Consider the following 26,991-nt stretch of genomic DNA (forward strand, 5'->3'; position numbering starts at 1 on the left):
CTAACAAACAAACCAAGAGTCTACAGAGAACTAGCGGTTTCCACCCACACATGGGAAGAAGCTTAGTGACAGCATCATTTTGGCCCCAACTGCAAAAATGAAAACCCACAAGTAATCAGTAAATCCATAACTGTGCGTTTTCAAGCTATGATCATAGCGTATTTACAGTATTCCCTGGGAGACAGTTAATGGCTAAGAGCAAAAGATCTAGTCATTCTCTTCTGGTTTTTTGAGGGGACTACGTGTCTGTCTCCAGTGGAACACACAGTTATATTTGAGTTTATTACATTGATCATGCCTCTTGGAGATCATAACCTTCCATGGCAGTTACCATGATGACGGTTTGTGCATAGGTAAGGTGCATGTCACTGGTATTTGTACTGCTTATGGTGACAGCTGTTCTCTCTTTTACTTCAGTTTTGAACCTGTATTTTCCTGTTGAGCATCATGAAATTTTAGTTTAATTTGATATAATGTAATCTTTATTGGTTTCAGAGTCAGCCAGGACACATCTTCTTCAAATTAATATTTTGTGTTTCATTTTCTTCCAAGGTCAAGTCATACAGTTTTTTTAATTACCTATAGAAGTGTGGACACTTAGAAGACTGATAGAATTTAAATCAAGAAAGAATTATAATGATCATCTTTTCTGACCTTCTGTGTTGTGCAGGCTATATATACAACTTCACCTAGCAATTTCTCCATTAACCCTAACACTTTTGTTTGACCTATAGTCTGTCTCTTATACAACTGTTTGGTCTTGAATTAAAGACCATGCATGATGGTAAATGGTGCCAAAGAAGATGTTTAATTAGAAACATTTTTCTTCGAACACAGTTAGGCTTACTAAATTGTTTTGTAACCTCTATTTCCCCTCACCTTCCAGTGTTCATTAGTGTGTCATGTCACACAAGGATTATTTGCTGTTAAAGTATCATTAACCAGATCCTAAAGGAACAAATTACTAGTTTGGCTGTAACTTAATTATGTAAAACATTTTCCATTTGAGATTAAAAGCCTGGCAAATCTTAAAGTAGCTGTGTACTCTAATCAAATATATGCTAACAGTGTGACCTTAATTTTGGTCCTTAGTTTATACCGACTCTTCAAATACTGTTGAACAATTCAATTACTTCTAGACTGCCTCAATTTGGGCTAGAAGTGCTTGTCCCTAACAAAGGGCTATCTGTCCATTAGCAACACATGGATCCCATAGTCCCTCTCTTGTGCCTTATCCTGACTTCAGCAACAATCGGTACCAGATGCTTCAGCAAAGGTAGAAATCATCTTCAAAGGACCACATCACTATATGGCTGCAGGGAAAATTTCTCTGTGGCCCCAGACAGTGACTTGTTCTTGTTCTGAAGTATGAAAGCTTACCTCTGTTATGTACTTCTATCCTGGCTAGTGTAAAGGCACATAAAATGCATATAAATACCTTATCTATCTCTAAATCCTACAAAGTTCTCATCTGGAGCCAATGAATTCCACAGTTTAATTATATATTATTTTAAAAAGAGTCCTAGCTTTATCAGAGCATGAAGGAAAAACAGTAAAACCAATAACTATAGCTATACTGGATCCTGGAATTGGACAAGGGAAGATTTATTGATATGAATTAAAAAAAAAAATCAGAAGTAGGGATCTCTTTCAGAAGAAGGGATGAATTTGTGTGAGGTGCTGCCCAAACATACATGCTCCTATGCCAAAGTGATAACAATCTAAAGATAAGCAGGATGTGAGAGGTGAGGAGACATATATATAGACACATATTTGAAACAATTACAAAAATCAGTAAATAATGGGCTTTTTTATTATTTCTCAATGTCCCCATCTGTCTCCATTCTTTCTCAATTTCACTATTAAACATTTCTTGATTTATTTTAGATGTCACGTTAGCAGTGAGTCTTGAGCAACAATCTCGTGAGAGAGGGGATGGGATATGCAGATAAATACCCCACAGAGAGCATCCTGGCTGTAATGTACACACCACATTTCAAGGCTGGGGACAAGAACAGATGAAATCCTATCAGAGAGGCTCAAAACCTTTGATAATTCTGGAAAAATACACCATCTCTGTCCCTGTTCCCCATCCCTCTCAGTTCCCCGCTCTGTCACACACATACACACGGAGTTTGCCTGTGGGATTTTTCCACTCACTGACCACTGTGCAATGTACCAGATTGAGCAGCTTAACTATGGACAGGAACAATGATTTGTACTCGTCCATCACCTGGTTACAAACTTCTGCATTGTAACTGTAGGATACATTTGACCCTGATCTATAGAGGCCCTGCTGTGCTAAAAATAAACTTTAATTTCTGTTAAACAACACTAGTGCTGTTTCTAAACCACAACTTAACTTTCCCTTTCAACCTCTAACACTTAATTTCCTCAATAGTTTCTCAGGAGGAACTTCAGTCTTTCAGAAGTCCCAAGAAATATTTCCTGCTATTTGTCCACTAAATTCTACCTTTTTTTCTACCATTTCCTTGTAAAACATTACATAGGAAACCTCTGGGAAATACGAATGAGCTAATGGTGACAGGAGTTTACCTGGGAATTTTCTCTAAAAACTTTACACAGTGTTGTCAGGCCTGCTGTATTATTATGGAATATTTAATCTCCGCCTTTGGTAACTCAATATCTTAGATCAGAGTGATAAAGAAAGGATGAAATCACCATGGAAAGAGGATGAGGGAGAAATTGCAGCACTGCTTGAGAGAGACCTTGGGACTCCATTAGAGAAGTGAAAGAAGCAGAGAGGGCGGAGATGAGGAAAGCAAGAGGCCTGTAAAGCATCTGAGGATCCATCCAAAGTGACTGGAAAGAAAAAAAAAGAAAAAAAAAAACATGAGAACAGCAAAAAAGTAATTTTAATGCGGTGGAGGAGGGAAACAGAATGGGAGTAATAGTCTTCAAAGCAAAAAAAGAGAAAAATTTAAATTTTGAGGAAGAAGAAAATGAAACAACACAAGGTGTAACAGTCACTTGATTGGCACCTAAGCTGGCTCTCAGCACTAAGTGTAGATTACATACCTTTTTCAAGTACCAGAGAGAAAGGTAGGAGACAGGCAACAAGAACAGAAGAAAATGGGTGGAGGCAAAAGGAAAACACATGGAGTGCCAGTGTAATGTGGATAGTTTCAGCTTGCAATAATACAAAAATAGTCTAATAGAAGTGTGTGACTGTTGCTGAACTTCACAGTGGCTGTTGCTCCTCTGTTGGAAATAAAAGTGCTGTTTGTGTCAAAAACTATCATTTGAAATGTATATTCTCAGAAGAGTTCAGAAGTCTTATCATCTGTGGATCTACACCTATATCTATCAAGAGGAAACCTGGCCTTCACCCATCCTCCATGGAGCTGGAAAACCACACAGTTAGCATCAAAATTATAATGGTTTGGGGTGGGCTGCAGTCATCCATGAATATAAAACTACGTAAAATTACATGCTCTTCATTTTCTGTTAGTCAATGAAGGAAAACAGGAAAATGGCACAAAGATGAGTAACATGGAGTCTGATCTTCAGGCAAAAGTCCCACCGAAATTAGATTAATGAAATAACTTACTCAGCTTACTGCCCTTCTAACCTATTCCTTCCAGAAATCAAGCTGCAGTATCTGTAAATGTATTATTTAATATCAGCAAAATAATAATGACAGCATTTAGAAGAACCCTGGGTAAGTTTTATACCTTAAAGACAAGCCACAGGGGAGCTCTTCTGTCTGAAATCAGAAAGGCTGTCATAGCACACCACATGTTTATCTATCAAAAGGAAGAAAACACTTCTATCTGAAATACCAGTTCCGTCACATAAAAAAGCATTGTGGAAGTACCAAAAAATCTTAGTGTAGTGGTGTTCTTTAAAACGTTGCATGTGGCAACAATTAAAATGTTCTTCTTTTGGAACAGATCTGTTCAAATGAATATGCTGCTTTTTTTTTTTTTCAGTAAATACTTCCAGAAAGAGATTGAGCATTTCACTAAACAATCCTAAGTTTTGACCACTTGTCACAATACATGTTTTTATGCTTTTGAGCATCTTTGTTGGACTATAATGATAATTTCTTCTGCTTGCCCATTTCTAGAAAAATCATCCTACTCTTTCTTAAACAGAGGACAAGGCCAGGTTCACCGAGGCCCCTCTCAATGCTAATTTACAGATCAGCTATTTATACTGCAGAGGTACTAGAAAATTAGTTTCTGCACATAGATTGAAGCACTGAGTTTGACCTAGTAAACCCTAAACAGACTGATATTTTACATTTTCACCCAAGAAGCCACTGCTGTCTCTGCCTCAAATGGTGTAAGATGAGATCACAACCTCATTCTGACTCTTTCAGTTGAGAGTCCATCTGAATTGCAACTTTTTTCCTCATGGTGTGAAATATCTCAGGTTTATTGTCCTATAACACACACTTATTCAGTGGGCTTCTAGCAAGCACTGAAGCACACAAGATCAAGATCTGGAATTTCTAGAGGACTACATACTCTATTTTTAATATACAAGTTCTAGAATGCAATAGGTTAGATAAGAAAGGAAGATAAGTGTACTGTTAGGGTTTTGCAAGTAATTCTGTACAGAAAACTAAAAGGAGAGAATATTGCTGACACTTAGACCAGAAAAAGCTTCATCTTATATTTAAACCTCTACAAACAAATGGTGAATAAGAACAGTTAGACATAATATACACAAATGTCACTAGGCTGGAATGTATGGACAATAGAAGGTGTTATTCCACCTGTCTTTGCATAACATTGACCAAACTGTTAGAGTCAAGAAGGTAAATTCAAAAAGATAATGCTTCAGATGTTCCCAAATTGTTTTGTGTAGGCCTCTGGAGCCACTGAAGTTGCATACCCAAGTGAGATTTGTAACGCCACATGAAAATGCCCTTGTGAAATCAATGAAAGCCTTCATAGAATCATAGAATGTTCTAAGTTGGAAGGGACCCACGTCCAACTCCATGAAAAACTCTAGGGTATTGGTCAGTTTGGATTATTGTTTTTCCTTAAAATGCACCATTTTCTCTTTGTGCTATGTGCATCAGGAAGTTCAGTACCCTGTGGTAACTAAAGTAGGCAATAATGAAAAAAAAAAAAAAAAGAAAAATACTGTTTTGGGGAGAAAATATTCCATTTTGAAAGTTGATGTTACTAGTTCTCACAGGGAGAACTGAGCCTAGAAATGAGAAACAAAGTATATAGTTTGACTGTCTCATATAGAAATGCATCACAACTTTTTCAAAATTATGAAATTCCATTTTGCTAAAAATTTTGTATATGGTATTGGGCAGATGGAATTTTATATAGAATTTTACTGGATACAAAAAACGGTGCATTGTTCATAGTCTACACTACTGGGGGGAGAGGCCTATGACCATTGGCAATCTGTTTCTTGGGAACAGCTATTGAATTTGAATTGTTCCATCATTTTAAATTGATCAGTTATAAAAGATTTGCAAAATACACTGAATTATTTATATGAAACAGACACAGTCTAGATTCAAATATTGTGTAAAAAAATAACCCAAGCTATAGCAAATACAATTGTATCTGACAGACAAGCATGTGACCCTTTTATTTATAAAAGACCCTTTACATAGCAAAGAAACACAATTCGCATGTCAGTGGGATCAAGTGAAGTCACCAAATCCAAAGTAATTACCGTACTCCAGCAAGATTTTACACTATTAAAATAGGGAAGTTGGAGGAAATTGCAATTAATTTAAGTAAACAAAAATGCTTCCTATGGGGATTTTAATCCTCTCTAAGATGCCATGACAATGTAAGAAATCAAGTGACAAGCTAATAAACACATAAAACATATTTTAAAAGTTTTGATATTAGACGTTGTAAAACACCATCACTCTTCCCTTTGTAGTCTTGGTTTGGACTCTCCCCCATGAAATGGCACATGAAAGATTGTTGGAAATGTTCAACCAAAAAAGGAACATGGTTTTTGTAAGAAATGTTTTGGGTTTTTTGATGAGCATTCATTGCAGATGCAACATTTTCAAAACTGTTTCCTCAAAAGAGAGCCCATTCGCTAACACTATGATAGGCACTTTCTTTGCAGTAAAGCAAAAGGAAAGAAACCACAGGTGTAAAACTTCAAGAAATTTGGTTTACATGTAACGTGAGAACAGAGAATTACATACTTTCTACCATAAAAATTCATAGAATAACTTGGGTTGGAAAAAGCCCCCCAAGACCCACTCAGCTCTCTGCTCACAACAGGTCCAATCAGATCTGACTGCTCAGGGACTCTGCTGCTGAGTTTCAAATATCTCCAAGGATGGAGATTCCAGAAGCACATTACTGCAAGCATTCATAGCTCTTTGGGTAGGACAACAGACTGAGACTTAAACCCAGTTCTAGTGGTCTTACACTCCTTGTTACAAGTCTCTTTGATTATTCAGTATCTCCATTTGTAAAAATTTAATTATTATTCAAGTCTCCTGCATAACGCATATTTTACTTAAACTAGCAGAATACTTTGAACAATTATAGTGTCCTTAACTGATAGAGGCCTCTATATTGGCACTTTCAGCTCTTGACTTCTTTGTTACTGCTGATACTGGTGACTTACTATTCAGGGTGCATAGTTCTCACCAAGTCTGACATCCTTTTCATTGTGTTCATGGTGTTTGACTAGAGTGTGTTCATTCTGGTTACCTTATTCTGAGATTTTATAGGAAAATCATCCTTTTTTTCCCCCCATATTAGTCAGTAGGTATTGTCTTTCTTCCCAGAATGCCAAATCCTTGGACATCATTCTGATCAGGAGTAGCATGTGTTAAGACACTGTTTCCTATTTGTATGGTGAACAGTTCATGCTCAGGAATTCAAAAGATAATTAATGCTGTTGAGAACAGAGCCATTTTCTTTGTGATGCTTACGATAATTCAAGTTCTGATCTGATTTGGAGATTCATACAGAATGTATCCATATGAAGTATTAGCTGTATTCTTCCTCCATCAGCACTACTTAGACTATGCAGGTGAAAATCCCAAAGTAGAGAGATCTCCATTTCAGTGACTTTTGCTTCCACTGGGATTTTGTTCAAATGTACTTAACTGAATTTCTTTATGTCTCATCCTGAACCCTTTTTTCCAGCTACATTTGAATCACCATGAATTTGCAACTTCATAGCCCAGAAGTTAAGACATAGTGTCTAGTAGGAGTAAACTGAGTTTAGTTCACCTGTCATGAGTGTACCTCATTTCAAAGTATAGTGCCCAGCTGAGCTCTCAGGGGACATGCAGCTCACCACCTAACATAGTTTGAAACCATGACCTCTGAAATCATAGAGCTTTTAAGTTAAGAGTGTCACAATATTTGAAATCATGTGAATGCCATCCTTTTTTTGCCATCACTGAATATGGCTTTCTCACATCTCACAGCCCCATTTGGGTGGTGGCCACCTGAGGATTGACACTGAAATGTCTGAAATGGGGGATTTTTCCAAGATGAAGCAGGAAGATGATACAGTGCTCAAAAACTCATGTGAGTACAGGACTACTCCCTTGCCATCTCTTCCTCAGCGACCTTAAACAACCCCTCGTGAATTTAGTTTCTGACCTTTCACGTGCAGATGATAAACCATCCTTATCTCAGCTCCGAGAGGCTTAGTACATGGTCGGAAACCAAAGCAGTTTCATTTGTAAAGACTGTGAAACAGCACAGTATTTACACTGCCTGCACTTGCATGATTTATGAACGTCATACCCTGCGCAGGCAAACTTGGAGGCCGCGTTGAGATACTATTTTGGGATCCTGTGTTCACTGACATCTGTTTGGTAGTGACAGAAATGATGACACAGCGATGGCTATCACTGGCTCTGTGCCCAGCCCAGAGGCCGCGAGGTCAGCACACCTACCGCCGCGGCGGGGCCCATAAGCCGGTGTGACAGGACGAGGTGCCCAGGTGCGTTTCACCTCCTGGGAAAACGCCACCCACCGCCTCCTGTGGGAGCGGAGCCCCGGGGATAAAGCAATACAATGAACGACAGGAGAGCCGGGGAGCGGAGCGGGGCTGGGCGGGCAGGAGAACGCACCTAGCCCCGGCGGGGCTTTCCTGGCCCGCACGGCGAGGTACTTTCCGCTCAGCCCAGGGCACGGTTAACCTTTGCGTTACACCCACTTGACCCGGAGGGGTGGAAACTCCGAGCAGAAATTACTCGGGGAGGGTGATAGGCGCGATGAAAGGGGGGTGAGGTATTTTTAGGTAACATGAAGTAATCGACAGCGGCAGAGGGGCACGGGGTGTGCTGTGGGAAGGCGGTTTGACGGCCCGCACCGGGAGCCGGGCGCGCTGCTGGCAGCAGGCGGAGGGACGCCACGAGCGGGGACTGGGCTGTCTCTGAAGTCGGGGACAGCGACAGGGGAACGGGGAGGAGGAGGAGGCGGGGGCGAGGGTCGCACGAGCGCCCTGTTGCGGCCACCGGTTTCACACGGAGGTAGAGCCAGAACGGCCGGCTGGGCGGGGAGCTGCTGACAGGACCGTCCTCCGCCGCGCGGGGCCGAGGGGAGGCGGGGGCGGGCGGTGCAGCGCAGCATCCCCGCGGCGAGGTCAGCTGCGGCGCGAACAATGGGCGCTGCGAGCGGCCGCTGAACAAAGGGGCGTGGGCGGGCGCAGTGACTTCATCGCGGGGGCCGGCACCGCCCCCGCCCGCCCCCGTCCGCGGAACCTGCCCCGCTGCCGTCTCTTAGCAACCGGGGGGACCAGCGGCCCCGGCGCGCACCGACCGCCGCGGGGCCCGACGGCTCTGGGGGCCTGGGCGGTGGCGCGGGCCGCGCTCCCGTGCTCCCCTCCACCCCAACCCCGCGACGTGGAGAAGTGGCCTCAACGGCAGCTTGGGCCGGCGGCGGGCAGCGCCCACCTGGCGGTGCGCGACGGGGTCGGGCGGGGGGCGGCAGCCGGGGAAGGCGGGGACCGCCGCCGGGCGGTTGTTCCCCTGAGGTTGGTGCGGAACCGCCGCCGCTGCCTGCCGCTGGCCCAAGTGCCTCCCCTCGGCCGGGCGGCGGGGCGCCCCTTGAGCGCCGGGCTGGAGGCGGAGGAGGGAGCAACTCTCCGCGCTTGGCCGGGGCCCCGCCGCCACCGCTGCCGCCGGGCAGCCGCCTCTCGCGGGGCAAGGAGGCGCAGCGGGCGCTGCCCCTGAGATGCGGCGCCCCGCGCCCGCCCCGCCGCCGCCGGCTGCCCTACCTGTGCCGGGCCCGCCGCCGCCCCTCCCCCGGCCCCGCCGCCGCCCCCGCGGGGGCCGGGACTGAGCGCGCCGCGGCGCCGAGACGCGGCCCCGAGGAGAGGGCGAGGGAGCGGTGCCGGCCGCGGCGCATGATGTGGGTGCCGCTGCTGGCGTGCCTCACAGCGGGGATCATCTCCGTGCCCAAGTGCCAGCGCGGCCCCGGACCCCTCCTGGGGGCGGCCCGGCTGCTGGCGGCCGTGCCGGGACTCTGCCAGCGCCGTAAGTTGCCGAGCCCCGCGGGCTATTCGCCGTGCCCTTGGCTGGTTGGGGCTGTGGTGGTTGGGTTTGGTTTTCGCACGGGGGCCGTGCATGGGCGGAGGGCATGACCAGGCTCGGCGGCTACTCCGGGGCACAGCCCTGACAGCCGGGGCGGCCCGGCGCGGCGGGCACACACTGGCCCGGCCGCCCTTGGCGGAGCTGGTGGGCGGCGGGTACCTGAGAGGGGGGCGGCTGGCCCTTGCCCAAACTTCGCACTGCTTGAGCGCCATTAGTGCGGGCTCGTGTTCTAATTATCCATCCCGGGGGCATCCAGCTTTGACAGGGCCGTGACGGCTCCCCGGGGGTATGGGGACTCCACAGGTAGTGTCGCGTTCCAGCGTACTGGGGGTCCTGAAGTGCCCGATCACCCCCTGCAAGCCTCCGAGGAACAGCTCACAGACCCCTCGGGGGATCAGAAGCTGCGGATGGACAGTTCTTAAGGATGAATACACTCGTTTTTACATCCTTTATATGGCATTAAGTGGCAGAGTTAAAAATGGTTAGAGTTACGAGAAGATTTTACCTTGGGGCGCGGTGTATCCTGACACAGTACTGGTGGTGGCCAAGGCTCTGATAAATGTGGGTAAACTCAAGTCGTGGAAGGGCTTCCAAAACCCCCGGGCATCAGGTTTGATGCCTGCAAGCTGAGAGGACTCTGCAAATGTTCCCTAGATCGTACAGCAGTTGATCAGACAGAGCTATCAGGTTAGTCAAGTGTTTTGTAAAGGATCTTAATTTCAACTAGTAGTCAGAGAAGCTGATCAATTTGTCAATCACTTTTCCTTTTTTTTTTTTTTTTTCTTTTCCCCTTGTGGGATGATTACATATCCCCAAGTTTAAGCCTGGACTTAATTTAAAATATTAGCATGTAACCTCTAAAAATAAGATTCAAAATGGGAACAATGTATTAGTCTTAAGTTCTTTATTGCATATGTGACAAATTCATGCCTAATTCAGTGGGATTCGCCCAGTGCTATTAAAAACAATGGAATAATTTGTTAACTTTCGTAGGATAATTTATTTTGCTTTTTTGGCTTCATATTTTGAATTCAAAACCAAACTAAATGTCAATAGGAAAAATAAAATGTAATATTATTAAATTTCTTATGAAACATGACATCTTGTATTTAGTATCCCACATTGGTTTTTATGCAGTGTAATTGAGTTGAAAGGCTAATTGAAACTTTATGGAGAGGATAGTTCTGTGTCTGAGTGCAGTGTTGTGCTTGCTCATGAGTGTAGCTCCTGGATGCACACTAGTGCAAATTAATGCATCAGAACAGAATGCCATAGGGGAAGGTTGTGCATGGGGCTATTTCTCCAAAGGATGCTTACTCTCTTCCTTGTGCTTGATTGTGAAAATTTACATGGGTGATAACGTCATGGGTTACGTGTTTATTGTGACAATAGCTCTCAGATTGGGCAGACTATAACTCAGATAGACCTTGTTTTTTCCTCTTCGTTTGAAACCTCTGCTAGTTTATGAAAGCTGAAAGTCACACTGAATTCTTTCCTTCATACATAATCACTTCACAGGGTAGAGCTACAGTTGAAGCAAAAAGAGTATTCTGTTTTGTTTTTCTATGAATGAACACTTTTTTTTTTCATTATTATTTTTGGTGTATGCTTTTTATTTTTGGTTGTGATAGCTCTAGCATCCTGTACAGCACCTCCTGGATTCTTTGAACTTCTGCAGGCTGCTCTGGGAGAGGCTCTGGGCAGCAGCTCCATGTACAGCTATTTGGCAGCACAGCTGTGTCGAAGCAGCCACTCCTCTTTGCTTTTGCCTTGACAGGGCTGGGCATGGAGAGGAGCATCATGCTGTTCCTGTGCCATCAGTGAGTTCATTTTATGTATGTACAGAATTGGCAGAACCTGTATGTCTGTTGCATTGAATCCCCAGTTCTAAAAGAGACTGGAATGAATATGAAATGTACATGGGACTCCAGTTTATTCATTCTTGTTGAAACCTTTGTGGCTCTTCTAATTGAAAAGTAGACAGTTTGATGCTACTGAAGGTATTTGTTCTGCAAGCTGCAGTTTGAGATGTGAGTTACTGCTTAGGGATAAGTAAAGGTAAGGTAAAACTACAGGTTTGGAGTTATAAAGAACACAAAAAGAAATCTCACAACACTATAAAGTTTCAAGTCCCAAATTAAAGGTTCTGTAAGCTTGGATAAAAAGGTTAGTGTTGCCGCCTTCTACAAAGGGTCCCTTGTTCAGTAAGTTTCACCAAAGGAAATTCGCAGTTCACTAAGCCAACTGAAACAAATACCTGAGTTAAGAATGGAGCTTGTTCCACAGTGATTTATACAAATCCCAAACTTATATTTGAACAGTAAAACCTGACAAACTCCTAAAGATGTAAACCAGTGAACTGAATAAAAGATGGATTCTCCAGCAAGAGAATGTGTATGCATTATGTTAATCTGTTATGTAAGTGCTCATTTACTAGAGAGAGTTCACTCACCTTGTGCAGAAACTAAACTGTTGAAACTCTTTAGTTTTTATCTGCTGTATAAGCACATGGAATATGTAGGGCTTAAATATGGGAGAAAGACTGATTGGTCAAGGTTAACAGAGAACATTGGTTCAAAACTCTATAGTGTCTCAAACCCAGTTTTTACATACATTAAAATTTGAAAAATAAGTTGTTTAGTGCTTTCAAAAATATCTAGGTAGCCATTCCTGTAAGAAGCTCAAGTAAGCAGAGTTTACTTGTGATGTGCACACAGGGGTGGCGTGAAAATCTTTATCCCTAATTTAAGAGTTGGAGAACCATCACACAACAATTCTGTTACATAGCCGTGATTGACAGGTGTCATTTGGAAAGACCGGTTAGGGGTTTGGGGAAAGTAGAGGATCTGTGATCATGGCAGGGACAACAATAAATTGACTTATCTCAATAGCATGACTTCTGATGCCAAACATAATTCATTAACATTCCCTTGATGGGGTCTTTGGTGCTTTTCCAGTCTTGTCACATCAGATTCTTATGTGTGTTCCCTATAGTTAGAAAGTTTCAGAAATCGTTACTGTGTCCCTTCTCAAAGGAATAGAAAAAGTCATTCAGACCACCCATGGAAGATCTGTTTCTGCAGAGAGGTGGTGCAAGTCTGTCCCTGCATACACAAAAAAGTCTGAAATAAATGATACATTTTGGTAACTTTAACCAGTGTTCATCTGCTGATTTCTCTTCTGTGCTGGCCCATTTCCTTTTGGGGCTCAGTGGAAGAAGCTGTGTTGTATGGGGTACTCAGCACTGAGACAGTACTGTTTTTCCTAAGGCTTAAAACAATCCAAGAAGAAGAAAAAAATCCATTTTTAATTTCCTGAGCCTGCGTGGGTGATCTACTCCCTAGGGGTATAGGACCATCTTCAGGAAAGCCAACCTGGGTTTTTGAGAGGGAACATGGTTGTAGGTTGCAATTCTGAGGAACAGCAAGGGGGAGGTTTGCTGATCTGCACATTGCCAAAGGAACATATTTATGCCAAAGTTGAACATACATTTTTTCAGAAAGTTGGATTAATCTTCATTATTTTTGGGCGTAAGTCCTCAGTTAGAAAGTAGGGATCTCATTTTTTTAGAAAAGGCCTAACATAGGAAACATTGGCTTTATTGTACACATAAAATCTACAGTACATACATGAATTACTTTATGTATCATCAGTGTACATTTTAAAAATGACGTGTAGCAAAACTGTTCTTTTTTTATTCTTAGATAGGTGTATTTCAGGCAGTGGGTTTTAATGAATGAGTCAGGATAAGAAAGACAAGCAGAATGGCCTTCTGTCTTGAACTTTTAAGTTTGCTCAGTGTTCTTGAAATACATTGATGACACTAAAATCATATGTTATATTTAGAAGGATCATATGTACCAACTATCCTGTGCTTTTACTGTAACTGGTAATGCAGACATCTTGATATAAATCTGGTTTGTCAAGTTGAATGTGCTGAAAAAAAAATCTGGAGAAGAATATAGTTTTCTTTGTGTTAATAAACTTTTTTTTTTTTTTAAATCAAATTCTTAAGGCATCGGTGTTTCTACTTACACCTTTCTTTCCAGCAAAATCTGTCTTCAAAGCTCCTGTATGTGTTCGTTAATAACTGCTGACTTCTGTCTAACTAGTGGAAAGATGTGATACATCAGTCTGATCTGCTTAAACAGGCATAATTTATGATGGACAAAGTAGGATATGGTCTGTTATTCTTCTCTAAGCACTTGAACTTTATTAAAAGATAATTTCTTTTTTCTTTTGGCAGTTTACATAAATGGACTTGGGCTATTTAGTTTAGCTTTTAGGAAGGAAGTGGGGCTCTAATGAATTAGTTCACTGTCCACTGTAATGGAACCTTTCTTCAAGAAGAAAAGTAAGCTTTTTGCCAGCCATTCAGGATTCCCCCTTCTTCTGGTGGCAGAACAAGAATAACCCCTTGAGAAAAATGTGAGTGTTTCAGGATGATCCGAATTTATAGCATTAGAAAGCTGCCAAAAAGGCAACTTCTAGATGAGACTATATTTGCCTAAATTCAAAAGTTGGCAAAGCTCATAATTTTTTCTTCATATAGTTTCTATGCTTCCCATGACTTCACTGTCATATGACTGCGGTGATTTCTGCCTGTTATTACCCATGGTGACAGTAATGAGTCTGAAGTATTTATAATTATGAGAAGATACTAAGACAGAGATTTTAAGTATAATTATTATTTAAAAAAATTGTAGCTTCATGCAGGTGGAATAATGTTCCTGGATGCTGGATTTTTATTTTTCTTAAGGCTCCTTCTCTGCCCACTGACTTGAGAGTTAAGTTGTTAGCAACAGTATTTCATTGGGTTCAAATCTTGATTTGTTAAGTATATTTGTTATTTTAATGTTGTTGTAGTTGTGTTAGGAATACAGCTGCATGATGTATGGTGGCATCACAAAAGTAGTCCAAGTCTGGTTAAACCGGTAACTGCTCTTTCCAAAATAAATTCTATTCCTTTCTCGGTATTCAAGGGAATTAGGCTAAGTGAATTCCACTTGTTCTATTGTACTTAAGAGTACAATTTGTTTCCGTTTCATCTCTGCAGGATAACAGGGGTTAGTACTGTGCTGAGGACAACTTGCTTATCTCAGATTGGAGACTCTTGTTGGAAAGCTGAACCAAAATCACATCTTCTTGTACAAACAGGACTCCCAGGAAATAAGAAAATTTGAGACAACGTATACTCTGGCAGAAATGATGCAAAATTACCTAAATAAAACTAATGACATCAGCAAACATGCTCTTCCAATCTAAGCAAAACTGTTGGATTGCATTTTGCTGTCAAAAATGTTGTGCCATCACTTCAGAACATTAAATAAACCACTACCTGTTTAAAATCTAGAATTCGTGTGTTTGAAGACTGTCCCTTACAGAGCATTTAAGCTGCACCTGCAGACCATACACATATGGGAATACTCACTCGTAGAAGCACAAGCAAGAGCTTGCATTCAAGCAGTATATGTGCACCAGTAGTTATAGTTAGTACGGGAGACTGTATATTTTGTAGACTGTGGTCATGTTTTGTGTAATCTTTGCGCCCACATTGTAAAAACTGACCAGGCTCATATAAACCTAAAATGAAGGTTTGCCAGTGTCTGTTCATAGACAGGTATGGTTGGGGGTTGGTATGTATATATATTTTTAATGTTTGCAAACAAAGCATGTATCTCCTATTTGGGGAACTAATTTCTCAGTATTCTCATAGGAGATCCTTGTGTACATCCATTTTTGATCTATATATTCAGAAAAGCACTGTAGTTTAACTAACTTTTGAAGGACTTGTAATTCAGCTGTTAATCATCAAATGGGATCTTAAGAGGTTTTTGTGCTGCTATCACACTTTCTGTATTCAAAGAGCATAAAAGTAACAGAAATAATTGAGATAAAAGCCCCAAAAAGTTTTTACCACATTCCATTTGTCTCAGGGCCAGTCACCATGTTTGAAAATTGAAAACCCTATTGAAAAGAAAATTACTGAAATATCAAATACCAAATGCTTTGTATTCCAGAAGGCAGTAACGTTTTTCAAATAGCCCTGCTGAATAAATGTTCCTCCCAAACTTGTGCATTACATACCACAAGTCCTTGAAGAGCAGTGGTTATCCTCTCTCATACCAGTCTTAGCTTTTATTTAATATTCTTGAGGTTTTCTTATTGTGAATGTAAACTGTGTAATATATATTCATTGTTTTGTTTTAACCCTGACATGTCTTCCTAAGATACATATGCACACAATTTTTGTTTTGGGGTGGGGCTTTTGGTTTGTTTCAGGAAAATCTTTGGTAGCTTCACAATTTGTTACCATTTTGTGTTCAGAATTTAATAACTGGTTCCATTCGGTTTTCAGCCGTGAGAATTACAGTCTGAAATACAGAGTAGGTTTGTTCCAAATCACAGTATATGCAGATAAAAGTAAGTGAATTGAGCTGTTTGCATTGCTGTGGACTAAGAACCTGTGGACTGGGTGGTCTATGGTGATGTTCCCTGGGAAGAAGTAAGTTTGAGCTGTTGCCCAGATCTGGTGCCCATCCTCTGCATTGCTTCCGGATTTCTGAAGGAAAGCACAGCTGCAGGAACAGAAAGCAAGAATTTGGTGAAGACTAGATGTGTAATAGAAAGCTAGATAAGGGAGGTGGTTGGAGGTGGAGGGCCTGGTTTGGAGGTGAAGCTATAGAAAATGGTGGGAAATACAGTTTGGACTTACCTTTGCAGGCAAAAAATATGCATTCGTGTCTATCTTTGCATTCATCATGACCTCAAATTTAGGTAAAGTGTATACCAGAATAGTATATGGTTTATACAGGAATATACTGTTCATTCTAAGTTGTTGATGTACTACTTGCTGGTAGTGCTTACTAGTACACAAGAAATAAAATTAGTGATGAAATATGGCAGTAGCTGTTCCAGGCTTTGCTGGAGCAACATGACTGTATCCAAGCTGGCCAGCTCCGAAGGAGATTCTAGCAGACGGAAATGACTGGAGTCTAATGATTGCTATGCCCATTTTCTCTCCTAGGAAACAAGGGAATTAACACAGCATTGTACACCCTGAAGTTCCCTTTAAATCAAGGGATTTAATAAAAAAGATTTAAGCTTTCTGGTTCCATATGCTTTGCATTTTGATTGGTGCAGAGCTGTGAAAACAGGACCATCAAACCTGTACCATAAAAGCTAATGAATATGGGAAATGAGTATCTTCTAATGATATAATCAGAGTAAATTGACCAGTATGTTTTTATTTGGAAGAGACGGAATAGGTTGGTTGCAGAAACCAAATAGTCTTTGACTCATTGTTTGCAGGCATGGATTGCATCAACAAAATTTAACCATCTCCCATAAAAGCAGGAAGTTTCATAGAAAGGAGACGCTGCAGCAAAAATTGGCCAGGGAACAAAAGTTGTGTGTTGTGAAGAATTTCAAGGTTACATCGCTTGTTTTCATTCTGCATTGCAGCTTGGGAACAAAGTCAGTTTGGAGTAGCCAGTAGCTCTGCCTCCCACAGTCAAGGTTATTGTTTGAGGCTGAGGTTTGAATGTTGTGTTTGTGAGTCCTAACTACTATACCAGTATCTATTTTGGGTAGTACCTTTTCCAAAATGCTGCTTTATGCATCTTTCTGACAAATTTTTCTAAAATCCTCTAAATTGATATATTTACATGAAAATCTTGACTGGTGTGCAATACTCATTGAGTGATGGAACTTTTCAGAGAGATGAGGCTAGGCTCTGAGACGTGTCAGGAATACCTCCCTGAGGCCTCAGATCTAGATCATTCCCTGATTGTGGAAGTGTCCATACGCTGCTTGGGAACTCCATCTCCATGTGCCATTACACAGCAGACTTCTGATATATTTGCTGTCCTCCAGCATCAGCTACAAGTGTCCTTCTCTGCCAGAGTTTTCTTAATGCCATATTGACAAAGGTGTCCCCCTTTTCCTCATCCCCCGATACCTTTGCCTTGTTCAGCTGATATTCAGCATTGTTTCTCTCAAGTAGCATCACTCATAGCTTACATAATGTGCAAAAAAAGGAAGATCTTGGTTATTTTGCTGCTTAGTTTGCAAAGGCATTAACTTTCACACAATGAGGCAGACTGCTGCATTTACTTTGCATTTTGATGGCTTTTGAAATCGTTTGTGTAGCTCTCAGTACTGCCTCTTGTCTTCGTAGGGTACTGTGTTTATATGGTAATGCAGATTCATTGGGGAACCCCAAAATTCTCAGGGGGTTGTTGGCAGAGTTAGGAATGGGAGGCCATATCAGTCATCAGGACTTCTTCACTAGTGATTCTTTCCACTGCATTTATTCAGATGTGCATGTGTACTTCTTACTTATGTCTCATTTATATCTCTTATCTTCTCTGTAACCATGTTATGATTTATCTCTTCCAGTAAATATGCCATTTTTCATTTCGGGAACACAAACACTTTTCTTTCTTTTTTGAATGACTAGTAGGAAAAGGTGGCCTAGGATGGTTTTTTGTTTGGTTTTGTCATTTGTTTGTTTGTTTTAATGGACAGATGCTTTTACTCCCTTTTCATATTTACAGAAGTATTTTTCCTTTTCTCACTTGCCAGGTTTACAGAAGTATTTTTCCAGGTCTCAGGATTTAACAATGTCAGTCATGTTTTTCACCTCTCTTTTGCACATCTTCTTTTTCTTAGCAAACACATATGTCTCTTACATGTTGAGTTTAGGTTTCTGTTACTTATCTTGCTGCTAAATATTTTCAAATCAGTGTACCTCTTAGCCCCTGTCTAAATAGTGGAACTAAAGTGAACGACCATTAATAGAGAAGTGAAACCAATTAACAAATCCAGTAGGTAACAGAAAAAAGGGAGAGGGAAGAAAAGTTGTCTGGTATTTCAGTTTAAATAATCCTAGGAATTCATTACAAAGCATAATAGAGGTACAGTATTCAAGTTGAAATCTCTTTTCCTGGGCAGGGGTGAGTACCCCTTAAATCTGATTTTGAGGTGTACCTTGTAACCCTCTTGGAAAAACTGGTGGTGACAAAGTGTGTTTTTCAAACATGCCATTGTGCACAAAGGGTAAGAAAGAATTATTGCTTGTTTGGAAAAAAGATGCAAAAAACCCTAATGCCAGGATTAGGTTTTAGGATTGGCGATTAAAGCACAGGCACTCATTTTTAACTTGTAATTCTTGCAAGTAAGTGTCAGACACCATAATAATGGAAAAAATCCCCCCTCTGTAGCATTTTTACAATGCTTTTCATTGTATCTGCACATTCGGACGAAGTGAATCGGGAAGCTGTGTGTTGGCTGGGACAGTTACTGCCTGTCCCCTCTGCAGGAATCACGTTGCTTAGCTCCTGGGGACAGAGAAGTGAAGATAACTGCAGCATACTGCATAAAAGCTGCAGCTTTCCTCCTAAGTGATGCTATGGCACACAGGTGTAGTAAAGGCCACATTATTTGTGGCTGATGCTGCTCTAGAACAAGAGTGGATGTAGAATTTCAGGAAAAAAGCTCTGCAGAAGCTAGATAATTTTGGATCTTCTTGCCTTAACTAGCATTTAACAGTGTGAGGACCATGATCAGGGAGTATAAGCTGCTGGTTATATTTTTTCTTCTCTTTTAAGAAAGCAAATGGTACACACTCCAAAACCAGCACAAACGTGTACCAACAGTGCAGTTGATATAAATCCAAATTCTTGGCTGTCTGTTTGAAAACATGTTTAACATCCCCTCTCAAACACCAGTTTGCGTTGTTGTTATTCCATCTCTGAGATAAATACCCTGATCATGATAAAGTTATTTTCATAATAGGGAGGCAGGATATGATTATAACATATATTATATTTGTCTTGCCTTGATCCCTCTTGTTGCTGAGGGTTTAGGCTTGACATACATGCAATCACTGTAAATAGCTGCAGTCGTTGAAGCGGGTTTTATTTTGTGGAGGAGGCTGGAAAAGTGCATTTTAACCTGCTGCACTCACTTTTTATTATATGCATATGCCTATGCAGTTCCCAGCACAAAATTTGGCCCTTGTTGAAAATACCTTTTGGCATACATCAGTTATAACGAAGCCAGTAGAAACTTGCCCTTAGCTTTGGCTGAACAGTAACTCAGTCTTGTCTGGACTCTGTTTTTGGTAAAGTGGCAGGAAAAATCTCAGTTCTTTTTCAGCCAACTAATTTAAAAAATGTCTCTTGCTTTAGCATATGATTTTTAAAAGAAACTGAGAAGTTTATACAAAATCAGTTATGGTTTTAGAGTAGGCTTATATCTAAATAATAAATATTCGGTGGATGAAAGCATCTCCATAAATGTTACTGCTCTCAGGGACTATGTGCTTGGGAACCACAGTAGTGATGTAGCCAGAATGTGTCTTGGGCATTAATAAACCTTTTTCAAGTTTCTCTTTAGTCCAAAAAAAATTCAGCTTTTCGAGCCAATGGTACCAAGGTTGTCAATTGCCAATCTGTGACTTCATGTTGTGAAAATGGGGCTCTTGAGACTGGAGAGTTATCAGCACAGAGATTTGCATCCAGCAATACTGTGTATCTCATTTGTTAAAGCATTTCATCTGCCAGGATCACATTGAAAACCAAAACTGGATTTAAAGATCTTTTCTTCTGCTGTAGCAGTTTAGAAAGACACACATGCTCACCCACCACCTCATTTTTTACCACATAGGCTGTATTAATAAACTGGATCAAGATTCAATAGTTTTAGTACCTAAACTAGCCATACAGGAAAAAAAAAGGGGGGAGGGGCAATTATTTTTTCATCAGTTTTCTGGTGCATCTGGAAATACGGTACAGTTGTTCCAGTCATAGACACATACAATTTTTTTTAGCAAGTGCATGTTACAGTAAGACATTGATGTTTTCTTACATGGTCAGTGGCATTTAATTTTGGGAAATGTGTGTTATGCAGATAGAACTACACGTTTTAAAAAAGGACTCTCAGAAATTACTGCAGGAAGTCAATTAGGCCAAACTCATTATTTGATTTACTTTAGTTTACTGATTATGATGACCAGGAATTAATTTGACTTATTCTTTATCTGTATATCTAGATACACAGCTCTCTCATTTCTTTCTGTCAACTATTTATTCTTACCAGAACAGCTCTGTCTCTTATGGTGGATGTTACTTGGTTGATAACTTCAAAGTTCAAGTAATCTCTGTCATGTTTTGTCCCATGGTCTTTACCCACTGTTAATGCTGCACATCAGCAATTCTTCTCTTTCCCTATCCTTTGACACTTTTACTGAATCCATCACTTTACTCTCTTTTTCTTGTAATGCCTTTCATCTCTGTTGTCTTTGGTATCCAGCTGAAGATGGGAGTGGTGTTTCTGTGCAAAGAACAATTACCTTCCTTTTATTTTTACTCCTTCAAAAACTTTTCATCTTATGTCTTTGCATTTTACCAATGCTGTCTAGAAGATCTGTGGCAAGCTCCACAGCCTTGTTGGTACCTACCTGGAATCCTCACCTTCATTCTCCTCTGCTGCGTTTTGTGGTAGCTTTTTCTATGGCCTCTGGGTCTGCTCTTTCAGACTACAGAACATAAAGTGCTGTTGCCATCTTCTTATAAATGCAAAGAAATTTTATTGTGTCAGTGCTGAATGATCTTGCTCTCATTGCACATCCAAGTCAAACTTGCTGTGTTTATTTTTATAAGAAACAAACAAAAACCTTCTGGATTTTATCTTATTTTCTCTGTCTTTAGTGACTCCTGCTTTATTTATCCCTGCCCACCTCTCCCACCACTTAATCAGTTTTCCCTTTGTTCTGAGCTGCTTTTCAGTTTATTGTTTCTATTATATCTGTAAAAGTTTATCAATCTTTTCTCACATTGCCTGCATGGCAAAAATTATCAACAGCTGTTTATATGAAATAGAAATACAGGTCTGACCTTTGAAATTAATGGAATTGCCACTAACCTGTATGTTATCAGTATAATGCTGCAATTGTGCTGTACTAGGCTTTTCTGTCTTAATACTCATAATGGTATATGTGTTGTTGATAGTAATAACTTGCAAGCTGTGATTAGTTCCTCGGATCATCAATTATTCAGAGTGACCTGTTGAGGACTAGCTGTTTGTGTGATATGGGATCTCATCTTTGAATCCATAGTTGAAATCAGTTAAATAAAGATAAAAATATATTTTAGTACGTGTTTTCCTAATGCAGCTTTCCACTGTGAGAAGTTGCTCTCATTACTCTAAAAAGAGAGATGGTTTGCATTATTGCAGGTTGGACAGAAATAATCTGAGAGACAGTGCATGTAGCCAAAATCTTTGGATGAAAAACAAACCTTTCTTCAAACATTTTTTGTATAACGGTATGCACATTCTCATGATGGACCACTTAGAAAATTAAGCCTTTCCAGTATGCAGTAATTAATTTTTATTTTGTTTCCAGTATACTTTAAAATAATAAAATATGCCATTCTCAATATGCAACTAAACAGTGTTGTTAAACAGCACTGCTACTGTGCTATGCACTGAAGAGTTGTATCATGTGCCTTCCTCATAGCTCCTGGCAGGTGAATTCTGTTTTGCATAGAGGCACAACTGGTCTACAGGAGACTTGTGCTGAATGTGCTGAAGGGGTACGCTGATGATGGTGTTCAAGTCGAGCTGACCAAGTCTCTTGAAAAGGCTATCTCTTCTCAACTCCAACTGCCAAAGTTTCACAGCAAAGACTAGTAACTTAAACAATGACCTATAAAACAAATATGTGAAAAGGATATAAAGGACTCTGCTGACAGACCTCTTAGGAGGCACAGTTTTTGCAGTTTTTGTTAGTACAGAATGATGTTTCTTCGATGTGTGATACACATAGTATTGGAGACATTTGAATTCATTTCTGAAGAAAAACCTGCCTCTTCTGGGAAACTATTCATTCCAGAAAATGCAGAGGGAGAATATTTATAGAAGGTGAGAAAATATTTTCGGTTCCATGCAGAGTGAATAATGAATAACTCAAGTGTAAATGACTTAAAAGGAAAATGTCTATTAAGAGATAAGCTACCTGGTTATTTTTTTCTGTTACGCAGTAAGTCAGCAAGGTACATGCCAAAGATAAACTTTCGCTTCAAAATTATATTAAGTCAGGATATTAAAAATTTGGCCTTGAGAATGGAGTTTTTTCAATCTGTACATACAGTTCTAGACTGCCAATACAAAAAAATGCTGCAAATATTCCCTCACCAGGCTGCCTTTGTTCTGTTTTACTTCTGTTTGGATACGTTGTCATCATTCTTAATCTGGTGAAGTAATTTTGGAAATCTTGGTTTAAAATTAGGTATTTTACAATTCCCACATATCATCATAAATCATGAATGTTTGGTTTTGTATTTCATTGTAGCGGAAAACAGATGTGCCACTTCAAATGCAGTAACATGCACAAAGTGTCTTGCTTTGGGTCCAGAGTGTGGATGGTGTGCTCAAGAGGTATGGCATTTTGCATATTTGTGTTTGACTTTGTATTTTAGCTTCTTCTGATCTTTGTAAAGATAAAAGACTTTTAAACTGTGAAAATTACAGTGAGAAACAGCAATAAAGTCTTATAATAGCCCCTGGAGACAGAACCTGAGAAATCGTGTGAAATGTATTTTGTTTCCAAAGGAGAAAATACAATCTTTTATTTGGAAAATTGCAGTAATTTTAAATAAAGTGAGAACTTTTTAATGCATTCCATCTGCTTTGTAGACAGCTTTGGCAGACTTATAGTAGCTTTGAGAGTTCAACAGTTTTTGGCTTCAAATGCAAAGTTACTTATCAGTAATTTATATTAAGTCCTCATTATATATCAGAGCAAGTCTATACATATATACCTATTACATTTAGCAAAAGCTTTACTAACAGTGAAGTTAACTTTGATTTCACCATTTCTTATGGCCCTGTCATGAATGGAAAAAGTGATCCTTTTCTTATTTTGATACTTGAAACTATTGGTTCTGACAATTATCACAGAAGATAGATCTTAGGTAGTAAGAATTGATCTGAAATTGTTATTGTTTTGCGAACTGTGAGAATATGGCTTGTTTTCCCAGAGCAGCCTTAGGGCGTGTGTAGATGGCACAATGGATTGCAATGTGGTCTGGTCCATTATTGTGGTTGGTTGTCCTGTCTTACAAAGGGCACGATTTTACCCTGCTACATTTGTATTTGCCATGGAACAGCACTTATTAGCTTTCCAGTGCTGCGAAGCTGCAGAAGGTCTCCTAACTAGGTGCTCAGATTTGACCAGGTTCCACTTCTGCTCTGCTTCTCTTCCTTTGCTTCTCATGTCAATCCTGAGAACTGCTCATGGAAGCCAGGGGTTTGTCAAAGCCACTTTGACCATTCTTGATGGCCAGTTCTCCTACAAACCATCCTTGGTTATGGAATGGCAAAACCCATAGTAATGCAGATAAACATTTCCCAGAGTGAAGTTACAGGGACAGTTTTCAGCTTAGCATGCCTGCCTCATCTAAACAATGTTTTTAATGAGAAAATCAGCCCCAAGGTACACTGGAGATACTTCGACTTTATACCCCCACACAGTGAACTTCACAAAATGCTACATATCTATCAGTCATTAGTGATAACAATGAGCAGCCAAGTTCTTTATACATTTAAAAATCTACCTTTTTGAAATGTATATACATCAAAAAGAGTATATAAATAGCAGTAATGTAAAAATGTAGTCTCTGTTTTCTACATTAAAGATGGTTATGGAAAAAAATATCAGAGATAAACTACAAAAATGAGTTGAAACATGGAGAACAAGATACATAGCTGTCAAGTGTCATTCTACAGGGACTTTCTCTGGGCTTTTCAGGGTCTGGATGTCTCTATTCTCTAATACACAGCTGTCTGTATCCACTTTTTGATTGTTTATTTTCTTCATCTGCCTCTGAAATATCAGAGATTGTCCATTGTTTGGTCTCCAGCTGTAGCTGGGATGGACCAGTGCTTTGAAAGAGTACAAAGGATCTTGTCTTTTTTTTTTTTTCCTTGCATGATCAGGATCATGTTAATCACCAGGTTTGTGGTCAGGAAGGAATTTTGCATTGGATCATGTTGGCACAATTTTGGCAACTTCGCTCTTCCACTGCAATAAAGGATGTGCTGCTTCTGAGATCATCCTACTCCTAATCACTTTTCTGTTGTTACAGGGGCTTTTTTATGCTGGTGACATCTTAAGCTGTCCAGGCCTGTAGTCCATAGCTTCCTCTTTCTGGGGATTGAAATTATATAGTCCAGCTGGTCTTTGGATTTGGTGTAGTGCATGGGGTAAAACCTAAACATTTGTGATAGACAAATTCAGGTTAGATAAATTATGAAGCTAACTTCTGCTGCTACTTTTAAATATTAGGCTGAATAACATTACCAGTGGATTCCTCTGAAAACTAACCCATTTTGATGTCATATGAATGATACTTTCTTACTATAACTAACTCATAGCATAACACAGAACTTTTTTTAGTGACATAATGACAGTACATAGTTTCCTTTTTCTCCAAAGTCAGCTTGTTCTGATTGTGCAATCCTCTTTCTCATACAAAAGTTTTGTCCTTTGTAGAAAAAAAGTCATCGTGCCAATTAGGTTTAACTTCTAATTTAAATATTTTGTCATTGCCGTTATGAGAAACATATGGCTTCCGTGAACTCATTCTACAATTTATGCAACTGTAGTAGCATAGTTTACTGTTTCAAAGACTATTATTTTGTTTTTCTCTTTCCTTTGAAGATACTACAGTTGTTTTTTTCAGCTCAGATTGTTTTGTACTTTTTGTCTCTTATAAAACAGGATTTCATGGCCGACGCAACACAGAAGGGACGCTGTGACACTGTTTTCAATTTAATGAAAAGAGGCTGCCAATCAGATTTTGTAGAAAATCCCACAGTTCATGTCACAATACCCAGTGACCATGAAACAAATACACAAGTGACACCAGGAAAAGTTTCAGTTCAACTGCGTCCAGGTTGGGTTGTCTCTAACAGATTGATATTATAGTCAATTTAAACTAAATATGATACTATTAAGTACAGATATTTTGTGAAGCAGTGTCTGGATTAATTATTTTGAAGAGTGATGCTTTAACATTATGTTGTAAGACTATGATGGTGTTGATCCCATATTCAAGTACAGTTTCCAGCAAGAAGCGTTTCTGTCAAACACAGCTGAAGGTCAGAATAATGCAAGTAATAAGAGGAAAGGGATTTTAGGTAGTTTTTTCTGTTTTCTATTGTGGTTTCTCTGGATTGTTTTTCTTTATCCACTTACAAAAATAGTTCTCTTATCCCTTACACGCAAAACTGTATTCCTTACTGAAAGTAAATTGAATTAGATTTCCTAAATTAATCATTTGATAACCTTCTTAACTATTTGGTTACTTTTGAGTGCGCTGGCTAGACACCTATGAAGCCACCAAAGCCAATATGTAAGAAAGGACTGGATTCCTAAAGGAGACTTAGGTGCTCATTGCCTAACATTTCATTTCTAAAATGTGAGACACCTGGCCCTAACAGAATCTACAAGTCCCTTTATGGATCCAAGATTTTCTAGTATATCTCTATTTGCTTTCAGCTGAACTTGAGTTAAATCAGTGTATGTTCTCTGTCTCTAAAGCAGCTGTAGCCAACAGCAGAAGTGGAAGGTGATATAAAGAGATGCAGGGTGTGTTTCATATGTTTCAAATATAATTTCTTTCTTTTCCAAACAATAGCTGGAAAAATAAATATATTGTTTAAGGTGAATCAGTCTTTGGTAGAAAATCATTAAGTGAACAGGAAAAGCATCTTGCCAATCTTCACTGTATAAAAGATGATTTTCTGTCAATTACAAGGGAAAAAGGAAGGATCTCCATGAGTGTAAAGCACAAAGGAGCTCTGGTTTTCCATCTTAATAAAACTGACAAAGTTACATCAGTATATCCCCTCCTTTCTCCACTCTCCTTCCGAAGAAAAGACTGATAGAGTCATAGAAATCTACTACATAGAATTCTACTCTGCTTTGTATGGAGAAATACTCTCAGAAACTGAGCTAGCTCTAGATGTGCCTGTAATCACATTTATTTCCAAAGGCATGCTGGATTCATAGGAAAAAAAACCCTTAGCTTTCTCAAATTCAGTTTAATGAACCTTTTTACTAGCAAATAGTGAAATTAAGTTTGGGGTTCCATAAGTGTGGCAGAAGTTCTTGCATTGGGGGACAAAAGGCTGAAATTCCGAGGGCTCCAGAAAAGTAACTTTTGATATATAGGCATCTTGCCCTACTTTAAACCCCAGGGAAACACACAGATGTACAGCTATAGTTGTGCCTCAAACCAGAAATTTGATATGGTATAATCATGCAGACAAAGATGTTTTTGTTTTGATACTGGCTTTTTTTTGTCACTGTTTTCATATACCAAACCGTCAGGATTTATGTGGGAAAGAATAAAAGCTCCACTCAGCATCTCACTATATGCAAACTGGAGACCTGC

General features: G+C 40.0%; 1 protein-coding gene across 3 annotated transcripts in view; it reads left to right on the forward strand.

Moving 5' to 3' along the window:
* The first annotated feature begins 8,690 nt into the window (after positions 1-8,690).
* Positions 8,691-26,991, forward strand: part of ITGB8 (integrin subunit beta 8) — a 46,512-nt gene continuing 28,211 nt past the window's right edge. The window contains exons 1-3 of one of the 3 annotated variants that reach the window (XR_010470065.1): positions 8,691-9,469; positions 22,884-22,969; positions 25,314-25,488. Coding sequence is in view for 2 of the 3 variants with exons in the window: in XM_065051269.1 (XP_064907341.1) it covers positions 9,340-9,469; positions 22,884-22,969; positions 25,314-25,488 (391 nt within the window). In the remaining variant the exon portion in view is untranslated. Of the gene's footprint in view, positions 9,470-11,327; positions 11,347-22,883; positions 22,970-25,313; positions 25,489-26,991 lie in introns of those variants that run through there. The other 2 variants (XM_065051269.1, XM_021299022.2) reach the window with 2 other exon arrangements.

Source organism: Columba livia, chromosome 2 (genome assembly GCF_036013475.1).
Source record: "Columba livia isolate bColLiv1 breed racing homer chromosome 2, bColLiv1.pat.W.v2, whole genome shotgun sequence".
NCBI lineage: Eukaryota > Metazoa > Chordata > Aves > Columbiformes > Columbidae > Columba > Columba livia.